The 13,878-nt window shown below is 36.8% G+C and overlaps 2 protein-coding genes across 2 annotated transcripts; one reads left to right on the forward strand and one right to left on the reverse strand.

Moving 5' to 3' along the window:
* Window positions 1-7,281: 7,281 nt before the first annotated feature.
* On the forward strand, window positions 7,282-10,383 carry LOC145071074 (Zinc-binding dehydrogenase family protein). Its single transcript, XM_079018001.1, has 5 exons — window positions 7,282-7,691; window positions 8,454-8,634; window positions 8,766-8,932; window positions 9,684-9,766; window positions 9,874-10,383. Exons 1-5 carry the CDS (start codon window positions 7,449-7,451, stop codon window positions 10,250-10,252), a joined length of 1,053 nt encoding a protein of 350 aa, XP_078874127.1. The 5' UTR covers window positions 7,282-7,448; the 3' UTR covers window positions 10,253-10,383.
* Window positions 10,384-10,436: 53 nt separating this feature from the next.
* Window positions 10,437-13,494, reverse strand: LOC145071073 (U3 small nucleolar RNA-associated protein 18 homolog). The gene is made up of 2 exons (XM_079018000.1): window positions 13,197-13,494; window positions 10,437-12,233 (listed from the first exon to the last, which is right to left on the reverse strand). Exon 2 carries the CDS (start codon window positions 12,214-12,216, stop codon window positions 10,615-10,617), a length of 1,602 nt encoding a protein of 533 aa, XP_078874126.1. The 5' UTR covers window positions 12,217-12,233; window positions 13,197-13,494; the 3' UTR covers window positions 10,437-10,614.
* Between the last annotated feature and the right edge of the window lie 384 nt (window positions 13,495-13,878).

Here is a 13,878-nt window from a genome sequence, read left to right on the forward strand (position 1 = left end):
GAGAGAAAGATAAATGTCATGCGCAACAAGGAGATAACTTTAGTAAAGGTTCAGTGGCAACATCGGAGAGGCTCCAAGTGGACCTAGGAGTCGGAGGCTGAGATGCGGGAGCATTATCCTGAGTTATTCGCTACATCCAACTTCGAGGACGAATTCAAGTTCAAGTTAGGGAGAACTGTAACATCTCGATGTCAAGATAATTTCATTTCCAACCCTATGTTTGAATATTATTGTATTTTAGCCCTTGGGATTGAAAAGGATTGCAAAATGGCCCATAGTGGCAATATGGTAATTATGTTTCTGTTGATTTTATTTGTTATCTGTTATATGTCGACATATTGTGGTGGGTTGAGACTTTACTGATTTGTACGTGAGTCAACAGACCAAGGGTATTCCAACCCGATGGCTGAGTGGACCCAAGGGTATTCTAGTATGGTGAATTAGTGAGCCCGTTGTATATTAGTATTCCAGTCCAATGACTGAGTGGACCTAATGTATATTGGCATTCCTGTCCGATGACTGATTGGGCTAGGGGTAATCTAGACCGGTGGTTGTGGACCCGCGGGTATTCCAGTCCGATGACTAATTGGACCCAACATGCTTGTTTGTATATGATATGTGTATTGTGTGGTGGTACTTTGGGGGAAACTCATTAAGCTTTGGCTTATAGTTTTTGGTTATGGTTTCAGGTACTTCCGAGGATCGTGGGAAGACGAAGGCGTGACCGTACACATCCTGATTGTATGTTGTTGATTTTGGTAGACTCTGTTTTGAACAATGTTTTGAAAACATTGGTTTTGTAAACACTTTTATTTGTCAATGGGTTGATTTGAAAAGTTTAAACTGGTTGTAATTTTTGAGATGTTACAGTAATGTCGAGTGTGGTTGTTAGGAACCATGCAATAGAGTTATTGGATTGGCTTGGAATTTGAATGTTTATGAAGTTGTCAGAGTTTAGCAAATTCCAATTGGGGGAGAATCGCTCTTTCATATGGAAATATTTATAAATATAGGTCATCTCAGAGGTTCATATTTAAGGATACGAGGATAGATGGTTTTGGTTGTTGTTCGAATTAAAGCTTACGTAAGGAATGTTGTCCATCGGTCAGATGTGATTAGGGAAAGTAGATGTTGATGATTCAAGGTTATCTTGTCTGAATACTTGAAGCGTCTTTGGCGGCGCAAGTCAAGGTTAGTGATTAGTCTCAGATCGAGGGTTGTTTGTGCACCTCTCTTCCTATTGTTGTCTGACGAAGGCTTTGGGGTTCAAAGCACGAACCGAACACATGATAGGGTCTATTAGACTAGGGTTTCATATTGTGTTAGTTTTTCTTGGTATTTTGTAGATTGTGGAAAGAACATGGGGGAGCCCATGGTAATCGCAGGAGAGTTGTAAGACTACGATATGGCCCGTAATATTCACTCGGCTAAGATAGGTTGTTGCAGGGGTGATTAAAAGAATATAGGATGGCCACACTATCTGTGTAGGGTGAGTAAGACCTGTCATTGTTGTTTAGTCGTTTTTCGTTCAGGCTTGAGGGTTGTTAGAGTCGTGTTGGTGCTTAGGATCACGTAGCTTTTGATTGTGGGGCGATGCCCATTTTTTATGTTATCTTGGGTGAGACCCATGGGCGAGTCCTATTTGTTTATGTTATCTTGGGTGAGGCTTGTGGGTGAGGTGTGTTTATATGTTTGTTAGATTTTGTTTGTGGTCTCGCTTTTGGTGTCTGTATGTGAGGTTGTCAATGATTGTGGTCGACCGTGGATTCCGTATTTCAGTTTATTAGTAGGACGGTGTGGGATCGATATGGTCTTGGGCATATCGAATTTTTGAATATTGAATCATCATGATTGATGTATAGGTTAATGTAGTCTTTATGATTCGCCTTTATATTTGAGTGTGAGGTTGTCGGCATCGGCGGGTGGTCATGGAGTATGTTTTCAAGTTATCAGTAAGATGGTGCAAGGTCAGGGAGGTCTCAGTCAGATCCGATCTGTGAGCTTTTGGTTAGCATGGGTGACATATGGGGTGGCTTTGTCTACCTAGGAGTCGAGCATGACTTCAGAATTTTCAAGGCATGGGCATGGAAGTTAGTTATTCTCTTTGTGGGTTAGCGTGGACATGTTGGTGTTCATCCTTCGTTGGGTCATGTATTTTTCTCGCTAAAGATTGCTTCAACATCGGTGTTGGAAGGTGGTCATCTCCGTAAGGTATCATCTCAGTGATGCATTGGATGCATTTTCGATCTTTGAGAGTTTTCGCTCGAGTTTAGCTTATGCACTTGATTTTGTAAATCCTTGTGATTGTAGTCGTAGACTCCTACATTCAAAGTGGCATTAACCCGAGTTGAAGGTAGCGGACTTGGAGAACCTACAAGGGGTTCGAAGGGTGTTTTAAGAGTAACCTGTAAAGACATATTTCGAGTAAGAAATCAAATTTAGGGGGGGGGAGTTGTAACATATGTTTCCCATAATAAATCAATTGAGGGCTCAGAGAGATCAAATGTAAGTTTTTGGGAAAAACCTTTTGCCACAACGTGACAAGACAATTTCAGGAATGTAATACTCCTTAAAATCATGATAAATTTAAACTTTTTAAAAGCAACCAATTTCACAAATTGTTTACAAACATAGTTTTCAAAACATATTCAACATTAGACTCTCCCAAAATCATAAGTGAAATCATGAGGATGTGTACGGTCATGCTTTTGCCTTTCCACGATCATATGAAGTATCTGAAACATAACCCAAAACTATAAGCCAACATTTAATGAGATCCCCTAAAGTACAAATACATAACATAAGAATAATACAGACATCATGCATACATAACCTTCAGCCTGATTAGAACACCCCACCAGCCTACAGTCTATCTGGCACGCTCACAAAACCTTCAACATGACTGGTACTCTTCACCGGACCTTCAACCTATCTGGAACATTCTCCGGGCCTTTGGCCTGAATGGTACGCCTCACCGGCCTACAATCTATCTACGACGCTCTAGGTCTCTTGGCCTTCAGTCTCCACTGGTCCGCCTCAACCCAACCACACATAAACCATGTCGACATATACATAACATATAAGCATACATATAAGTTATAACCATTCAACAGACAATTAGACAGATCTCACAGATTACTAAGCATAACATCATCATATATACTAGGATATATATCTAACAGATCACTACATCATACCAACATGTGATAAACTAGGATATCAATCAAACGGGCCGACCTTGGTGCCTTCGACCTAAAAATACAGTGAGGAAAACTCACCTCGCAAACTAAACAAAAGTTGATGAAGTCCCAAATTTGAATCTTAGCTCTCTAACCGGCACCTAATCCCACTAATGACCAATTCTGTCAAATTCCCAAAATACCCTCAAGGTCAAACTTGGTCAAATTCAAAGTCAAGTAGTCAAACGCACTAAGTCAATTGAGTTAACCCAACCGAGTCAAATCATTCGACCTGATCCAGTGCGAGTACGTGGGGCATACTCTGGAGGTACGTTGAGCGTACACCAAGCCTCGCAGTTGACCACCATCGGGGTGGTTGACCTCGTACACAGGGCGTACTCCGAGTACGCGGGGCATACCCTCGCATCCTTCAAAACTCAATAAGTTCTTAATGGCTTAAGAACTTATGTTCATATTTCAGATCCAAGGCTAAAATACACTCTAGAGTCATAAAGTTTCTAACTTTATGACTTTATATGCCCATTAAGTGCTTAACCCAAGGTCTTAATCCATTAAGACCTTCTACAAGATGCATGGATCAAAACTAACCATTGGGACTTCATTTTTATGACTTAGGACCCTTCCTAGGTCCTGAAAGGACAACTCAAATCGTTAAGAACATGCCATGCTCAAGATAAGACATTTAGGGACCAAAAAGTATCACTAAAACACCCATTTCTAGATCTACATGATTGAATGATCAAGTTGCAAGCTTTATACTTTTGAAGGGTTACAAATGAAGAGTAAATCCCAAACCCAAAGTACTTCACTTTCCAAAGATGATATTGGCTTCCTTTCTTCTTCTTCTAAGCACACAAACACACACTTTTAGGCTAGAAATGGCTCCTCAAAGAGAACTAGGGCTTCAAACATGAATGAGAGGGTGGGGGCTGATAAGGTGAATGGAAATGAGGCCATACATATGCTTAAATACCAGCCAAACCCTAGTACACTTAGCGTACACCACCTATGCATTGCGTGCTCCGAAGGCTCCTAATTACAACAATGCTCTTCAACCCCTTTAGCATACAATTCTTGAACTTTGGGACCAAATGCAATATAAATGAAATAAAGGGGGTTTAATTTATAAATACCTCACATCAGGATGTTACAAGGAACACACATTTAGATGGAAGCCACAATGTAGCAAGAGGTAGGTCATGACGTGGCGGCCGATGCAGCCTAAGCCCATAATTTTTAGGGTTTTCTCCATATTTAAAGGCCTTAACTCTAGGTTTAGGTCATTTTCCCTCGGCATCCACCCTATTATCTCAAAACCATAGCCTCTCATCTTGTATCTTGAGTTACTTGTTGGTGTTTTGACCATTTGAAGGTTAAAGGAAGGCCTTATTGGGCAAATAATCGACTAACATCTTGTATTCATCTCTTGGTGCACCTTTTGGACTTATGTAATTCCCCAAGCTCTCAAATTTATGGTTCATCCTTTGTAGATATAGGTTTTTAGCTCATTTTATTCTTTATATGTTGGCATGAATGATTGGTTTTGATAAAGTTGGCAGCTTTATCACTTTTCGCGGTTCCTTGGTCAACCTATGTTCCAGATCCAGATTTTCATATTGTTTGGTGCAATGCATGGAGTTTTAACTCCATTTCTTACCCTTTTGACATAGTTTTGACTTTTGAGAGTGACATGCATTGGACATGCATGTCCATAAAGTAAAGATTTTTATGGTTCATTTAGGGGCAAGGAATCCCTCTTAAAAGTCGGAGCAAAGGCCATAACATGGATTAAGTCCTTAATGAGAGAAAAATGATTTCTAGCAGTGGCCAAAGATTGACCACGACGTGGTGGAGTCCTGCTTCGCGATTTTTTTGGTCCTGAAATTCCCATGACATGGCTAAGGATGGCCCACGACGTGGTAATGTCCTGCATGCTGATTATTTTGTCTGGACATGCCCACGACGTGGCAAGAGGTCGCCACGTCATGGTGACTATTGACCTGGTTGGCCATTGACTTTTTTTGACGTTGACCGTTGACTTTTGATCAGTTTAACTTGGAGTATTAGGATTGCTGATTGAGGATTTATCTACTTTTGGTGTTAGTCGGTTCGCGAGATAGTGCAAGGTGTAAGAGTGTTGATGTGCTCCTCTGGTTCTTCAATTCAAGTGAGTTTCTCACTATGTCACGTATCCCATTGTATATCTTTTACATGGTAGGATAACGATACTGTTAAATTATGAGTATGCTAGCTAACTAGGAGGACTTCGTGTTATGTTTATGCAGTTTAGGACACTTGGGTGTTGTTTGTTTTTTCTAAAAACCACTTCTGACCACTTATTGTTGCGCCGTGCAACACTTGGCCATTTGCAGTTGTTTGTTTTTCAGAAGACTTTTGACTTAAAAATTGTTGCACGTGTGCTGTGTGGCGCAACGCTTAACCCTCTGCTTCATATCTCTTCACACCTTACTTTAACTTACTGCAACAGTCTGTATAGGTTAAAAACAAACAAACTTTTTATTATATGCTGCAGCCGTTTGGTCCCCCTCTTCTGCTACAGAGGGTTGCAGAGGTGGTCCGCAGACTTCAGACGTTTTCGTTTCGAAAAAACAAATGACACCTTGGTGTCTTGGTTTGCTAGACTGGTAGGGTCTTTCCTATTGATCGTAGGATACTCCTAGGCGTAATGATTGGTTAAGAGTAATGATAGTATTGACTGGTTATTAAATGTTTACCGTAAGGGATTGTATGCAGTCAAGTTGGATAGCATGAGAACTCTTGGTCTAATGTCCGACTACATGGTTTTTGTTTGATTTATTGCTTTTGGGTGGACCATCTATTCAAATGTCTATCTGATTCCGAATATATATATATATATATATATATATATATATATATATATATATATATATATATATATATAGGGAAAAGTGAATATACCCTTAAGGGTATATAAGCTTAGGTACCCGAACGCATTATAACACATCATTTTGTTTGATATATTCATTATAATGTTCTTAAACATCAATCCTAACTTGATTTACTTTCAAGATTTTCAAAATTTCACTATTATCTTCTTCTTACATCACATTTTTTGGCCGAACACCTATTAGGTTATATATATTATAGTTTAAAATGAAAATTATATGAGAGGAAGATAAATGTGAAATTATAAAATTTTTGGAAGTAAATCAAGTTAGAAGTTTAACTATAAGAACATTGGACAATTACAATGTATATATATGATACAAAATGGCATAGTATAGTGAGTTTGGGTACCTAAACTTATATACCCTTATGGGTATATTCACTTTTCCCATATATATATATATATATATATATATATATATATATATATATATATATATATATATATATATATATATATATATATATATATATATATATATATATATATATATGGCTTCGTGATAAGATATGGTTTTCTGAAATAAAGGTTTTCAATCGATTAATCTATTTTAAAATAAAAAAAATTTCATGTAATTTTCGGTAACATTACAAGTCATAGTGATCACTTTTGTTTTTGTACAAAAACTGTATTTTATATACTGTAATGTCAATTTTGTTAATATTTATTTTCAAGAAATCCGATTGTTTTAGGCTATGTTTGGCGGAATAGCTGAAAAGCTAGCTGTTAAATAAAAAGCTAGCTGATAGCTGGAAAGCTAGCTGATAAAAAATAACGTTTGGTAAAACTAGCTGAAAAGCTAGCTGAAATATATAAAATTACATAAAAGGACATGTAAGAATATGTGTTTCTATAATTAATTAAGGGGTGTATTTGGAAAATTTTAAAAAAACTCATAAAAGTTAGTCTAAGTAGCTTTTCAAAAAGCTAGCTTATAAGCTAGCTTATCAGCTACTTTTTAGTTTACCAAACACGACAACATAAAAAAGCTCGAAAAATAAGCTAGCTTATCAGCTAGCTGTGGCGCGCCAAACACAGCCTTAGTCTTTTAGCCACTTTAGTTTTACCAACGGGTTCTAGAAACTTTTAAAAATATGATAACATTAAACATAAATATTAATTTTTTATTTTGTTAATATAAAATTATGTCCGGCTCTTTGGAAACCTTTGTCATCGGAGATTTCTAACACGGTGTTCAATCTCCCGCCATAAATAAGGGTACCCTCACCACACCAGTCACCAAACCAAACCATACTGAACTGAACTGAACTGAATAATAGCAACGAGAATAGACGACCGAAGCAACACAGAGAGCGATCATGGAAATAGATTTGGTTGGAAAAACAATGGAAAACAAGCAGATCATATTCAAAAGATATACGAATGAATCTGTACAAGAAACCGACATGGAATTGAAGCTTGGAAATCCGATCAAATTGGAAGCACCGAAGGGATCGAATGCCGTTTTAGTTAAGAACCTCTACTTGTCATGCGATCCTTACATGCGCGGCCGTATGCGGGATTTCCATCGCTCCTATATTCCTCCCTTCTCTCCTGGATCTGTAAGATTTCTTCTTCTTTCTTTCATTTTCATGCTTGCTTCTTGTTTGATTATGGTACAACACTTTATTGCATCACGGGTAGTCCTTTGCCGGCCTCTGCAATCAGGCATCTTAATTATGTCTCTTTAGTCATCACGAGAACACCAAAACACCTCCAAAATAGTGAATATCAATCGTTCACTTTTGAATGATTATGATTTATGAGGAATATACTTTATCGATTCCAAATGATTTGGTGAAAATCAATCGTTGATTTTTTACATAAAATTGAATCTATAAATAATGAATTTACCAATTTGTAAACTAAGTAGGTGTTTGGGTAAGTACTAACTTTTCAAAATATAGAGTTCTTAGACTTTTCTAAAAAGTCTATAAGAGGGTGTTAGGGGTTGCTTTTAAAATAATTTTGGTTTTTAACTTTTCCAAAAAGTTAAAAAAAAAAACCAAAAAGGTGTTTGGATAGTTAAAAAGATGTTTTGGAAATGACTTTTGTCAAGAAGAAAATAAGGAGTTTCTAAAAGTCACAAAATCATGACCCTTTGTTGTTTTCCTTCTAAATAGTTTTACCCCTTAAAGGAAAAGGGTTAATCATTTGCCCCTAAAAGGAATGTCAGTATAATACCATAAATTAAATAATTTACCTAGCTTTTCTGACTTTACTGAGGAACTTGTGTGTAGTGTAGGAAGAGTTTATGTTAATAAGATCAATTTATTTGGACTATTAAATGGCATAATTACCCTTCGTTTGAACATATGTTGTAGGCAATAGAGGGGTTAGGAGTGTCAAAAGTGTTGGATTCTGATGACCCAAATTTCAAAAGAGGGGACTTGGTAACAGGATATACAAATTGGGAAGAATACACTTTAATCAAGAAGACTAATGAACTGAGGAAAATTCAACAAGATGATGGAATCCCTCTCTCTTACCATGTTGGTCTTCTCGGTAATTAACACAGCATATTTTCAAGAATCTCTTTAATTTGTCTAACAACTGGAATTTGGCCAAATTGTATTAGAATTTAATTTAGTGGTTACAGAATCCTGATATAAATATAAAAATATAATATTATGCAGGCATGCCAGGATTTACAGCTTATGTTGGGTTTTACGAGGTTTGTGCTCCTAAAAAAGGAGACTATGTTTATGTATCTGCAGCATCTGGAGCTGTTGGACAGCTTGTTGGTCAACTCGCTAAGTTACATGGATGCTATGTCGTTGGAAGCGCTGGAACAAGCCAGAAAGTACATATTACCTGTTTCTTATTTACTTAATGAGCTTATTGCTTAAACATTTAATATGGACATATACATGGCTGATGGCTGTTTTGTTTTTACTTAACCTGGACATAATGACTTGATGGGTTAAGCCAAAAAAACATGGCTTAACGTATCAAGAGATTAACTCTTTACCTATTTTCCGTTCTTTTTCCTTCCTAACTTTTCTCAAATTAAAATTGACGAATACAATGAATATATGTTTTTCTGGAATATAAGGGTAAAATGGTCATTTATTCTTGTTCGGACAGTTTATTCAGTCTAGAAAATAAACGTACCTTATGTATACAACAATTTATCCAGCCAAACATCATTACCCATTAAACTGTTTTACCCATATACAACTTAATGAGAAAAAAAATAGGATATATTTGGTCACAGAATTTTATAGGAAAAAATAAAGTAAAAAAATAATAGTATTTAGATGCTATTGTGAGCAAAAATTTGATGAATGCAATGAAATTTGTTTTTTGGAATACAAGGGTAAAATGGTCGTTTACTCTTGTTTAGACGGTTTATTCGGTTTAGAAAAGAAACATAACTTATGAGTACAACAATTCATCCAGCCAGACATCATAACCCACTAGGGTAAAATTATTTTGAGAAAAAAAAAAAAAAGAGAATGTATTTAGTCTGAGAATTTTATAGGAAAAATAAAGTACAAAAATGATAATAGTATTTTGATGCTATTGTGACCGAAAAAATGTACATTAATTAGGTGGAACTTTTGAAGAATAAGCTTGGGTTTGATGAAGCCTTCAACTACAATGACGAATCAGACCTCGAGTCAGCTTTGACGAGGTAACGACTTCCACATATTTCCTAAAAGATCGATGTTAAGTCTTTTTTAAATATACGTATGTATGTTACCTAAGAAGGGGTAATTTGGTAATTTACTATGATGGTAGGTACTTCCCTCAAGGAATTGATATATACTTTGATAACGTGGGGGGAGGGATGCTTGATGCAGCACTCGCAAACATGAGGGCCCATGGGCGTGTGGCCATATGTGGGATGGTTTCTCAAAACAATAGAACGGATCCGCAGAGTTTTCGCAACATGTTTAGTATTATATCAAAGCGTATAACAATAAAAGGTTTCCTTCAGAGCGATTTTATCCATTTATACCCCAGGTTTTTGGAGGAAATTACGGGTTACTACAAACAGGGAAAGATTGTTTACATAGAGAATATGAACCATGGCATTGAAACTTCACCGGCTGCCTTTGTTGGCCTCTTTTCCGGCAAGAATGTCGGTAAGCAAGTCATATGCGTGGCTACCGAGTAAATGGGTTGATATCTAGAAATACTTTTACGATTAAATTATCAAGATTTCAATATATTTTTTTTAATATCCAGTATTGTAATATTTTCATTCAGTTGAACAAACGGTAGTAAATAATTATCAAGATTAAGCAAGTAGGTCTGACTAAATCTGATTACCACATTCTTTGTGAAATTGCAACATAAGCTAACATCATAAATAAATAATAATAATAATAATAAAAATAATACAAATTGTAACCAAAACATTTAGCCAAAAATAAACACAGCGAAGATAGATGTCGCTGTAACTTAATCCTATCAAGTAAAAACAAAAATGCTTCAGTAAGGTAAAAACCAGACAGATTTAGCTTGTGTATGGCTACTTTATGCATGTAGGTAATGGTTTAACTTGTAAAGCAACACATGACCAGCAGCATTCCCCAAAGCCATCATCCCTCCACTCGGACTAAAATCCAAACACCGAGGATACTGCAACGCCTTATTTGCTGGTGGCCAGTTTGAAAAAACAGTGAAGGAAGGTACATGCACCAACTTCATACTGTTCTTCTTCATACTGGAACAAATTGCCAAAATCTGCGCATCACTATTAAACTTGATAAAATCAACTTTTGTTGTCAGATTCTCGATCCTTTTCATTGGTTTTCTGTTTCCCCCCAAAAACTCCTCCTTATTGTAAACATTCACAATCCCACTATCGGACCCCGCTGCAAATATGTTCCCATTTGGTGACATTCCAAGAGCCGTACCCGTTAAGCACCCTTCATCAACACCTTTATGGAAACAACTCATGCTTCTCATATCAAAATGGTAGATCTGCCCGTCCCCGCCCGTGGCTACCAACTCCTGCCCGTGATTCCCGAAAGTTAAAGCCCGGGCAGTTCCGTTCATTTTTAGAGTTCCTATTAATTCTTTTGTTTTGGATGACACCAGTAGAATATACCCTTCGTTGCCAATAAACGCAATTGTTTTCGAATCCGGGGAGATTTCAAAAGTTTCTAGGCTTTTCTCCTCACGCCCCACTAACGGCCCGATTTTATCCATCTTCGCTTTGACCAAGTCAAAGCTGTAAAAAAACTTTCGCCTTCCGGAGAGAATAACCTGGGAACCATCTGGCGTGAAAGACGCCTTTCTGATTGGACAATCATCAACAAAAATGGATTGAATTTTTGTGTTTCGTTTTCCATCAATCTGAAAAAACCGCAGCTTTTTGTCGAGTCCACCGGTTAGGAGTAACTGACCGTTTCTATGGAACTGAACCGAATTAATCGGACCGCTGGATGGGTCCTGTGCGTTTGCATCAACTAATCTTGAATACTCAAGTAACCCGGGCAGCAGTTTTGAGTTGCCCATGCCCGAAACAACAAGATCTTCAGTGGTTTGAAGAATACCATCAAAATCTCCATCGTTGTCATCGGAGTTGTAAACATGTGAATTGGGCCGGGCCCAGTCTGTGCTCGGGTTGAGCTTCATGTGATGGGCCCGCAATCTTGATACATACTCGGATCCGGATATTAGTTTCTCATCTTCTTCTTTCCGGATCTTTCTTAAACGGTTGACTTTTGAAATGTTTATGTTTGTTTTTGCTTCCTCTTCGTCTACCCAAACGGGTGTCCGTGGGGCGTAATCCTTTGTGGCAATGATTGCTGCATCCTCTTCGTATACAGACAATGCACTGTTGGCAGACCGATCAGTAAAGAACAAAGCATCTTCTTCTTCTTCAATGTTCTTCCCAAACTCAACTGGATACAAAGACCCAAACAAGACGTTTTCAAGTTTCTTCATCTCAGTTTCAGCTTCTTTGTCCTCTCTCTTTTTCTTCTTAGGCTTCACTATGCTCAAATTTTCTGACATTTTTGTTTCTTGTAACACATCTAAAGGTAAAGGTTCATCAAGATCAGGATTCTTTCTTTTCATCTTCTCACCTCTGTCTTTAGAAACCGCATTTTGAGAAATCAAAGTAGCCATTGCTAACACAGCTGTCACTGCAAAATTAAACAAATTCCAACAGCAAATCATGATAAATACACTGGAATACAAGGATAAAAGCTAATAATTTTCCTATATAAGACTCTACTGTGCGTGTGTGTGAATATGTGATATTAAAGTTCTAAACAACTCATACAATCAGAAAATAATAAAAATCTGATTAATGTCACAAAATTTATGCAAACAGATTTATGTGACCATTTATGCAAACAAAACCTGAAAATAATAAAAAACAGAAAATAATACAAACATACAGTCAGAAAAATAAAAAGCCATTTATGCGAACAAAATCTGAAAATAAACTCATACAATCAGATTTATGTGACAGATTACAAATCTAGAATTACTCTACGGACATAACAGCACATAACTTAAGCATATCAGCAGATTATTCAGCAATGCATATGAAGCACATAGAGTCATGGACACAAGTCCTTGCTGCACAGGGAAGTCCACGAGAAATCACTGAAACTAATAGGGCTATTTTTGTCCAAAATGTAACTGAAAAAGGGAAAAAAATGCAGACATGTCCTCATGTCCATAGAGTAATTCTAGGGAGTCTGAAATTTTTTGAAACAGAGATGTAGATTCAAAAAGTTATTCACTCGCCATATTATATTGAGATCTTCTATATTACAGCATTAACTATTTTTTAAGAGATTTCACATATAAAACTTTTAGTAAAAGGTTCAGATACTATGCACCCTCCTATGCATTCAAGTTCACAAGAGAAGCAATAATTTCTCAAATAAACAAGCCAGTGGAATCACTCGTGACAAGCTTGAAAACTGTGTAAATATGCTTGGAAGATAAATCTACCTAATATTTCTTTACAGTACGAAATCATAAATACTGAAATCAGTAGCACAACAAATTAACACAATAGCAACAACTCAAAAAATAGAAATACAAAAAAAACGCACAAACCAAAATTGGTAACAGTACGAAATTAGAAATACCAATGGATGCCGAGTCGTTGATAGCGGTGTTGGACAATCCAATTCTCGTTGTCACCGATGGTAGTGGTGGACAAAATCAGATATACCGATGGCAGCGTCGCCGGCTCGATGGTGGAGGAACTCTGCGTCGCCGTATCGACTGTGAAAATGCTCTACGTCGGCAGCTTCGCCGGTCGCCGGCTCGTCGGCAGCGTCACCGTTTATCAAAAGCGGGAAGCGGGAAGCGGCAGAAAGAACTACAGAAGCGTGAAGTTAATATTTGATTTAGGGTTTGTAGTTATCAGGATAGAATGTAATTTAGCAATTTCTATTTTATAAATATACAGTTAAGTCATGAGTAGCAATAAACACTATGTTGAAATTCATGGTTTTATATATGTTTTGAAAGCAATTTCTATTTTATATATATATATATATATATATATATATATATATATATAAAAGTCATGAGTAACAATAAACAATATGTTTTGAATATTAACGGAATTAACAAACAATAAAAAAAAAAAAAAGGAAACTGATCTTTCCACGCCTCTTTTTTATATATCCATGGATTTTTTAAGAAGTTGACGATAATGCCATTCATTTATATCCTCCTTAATAAATCAAAGTTTTTTTTGCCATATTCCTCCTCTCTTTCATTTGGATACATGACATTTTTTAGAATTTTTGAAATTTCTAT

The sequence above is a fragment of the Lactuca serriola genome, chromosome 8, assembly GCF_051521515.1.
Source record: "Lactuca serriola cultivar US96UC23 chromosome 8, Lser_US96UC23_V15, whole genome shotgun sequence".
Taxonomy (NCBI): Eukaryota; Viridiplantae; Streptophyta; class Magnoliopsida; order Asterales; family Asteraceae; genus Lactuca; species Lactuca serriola.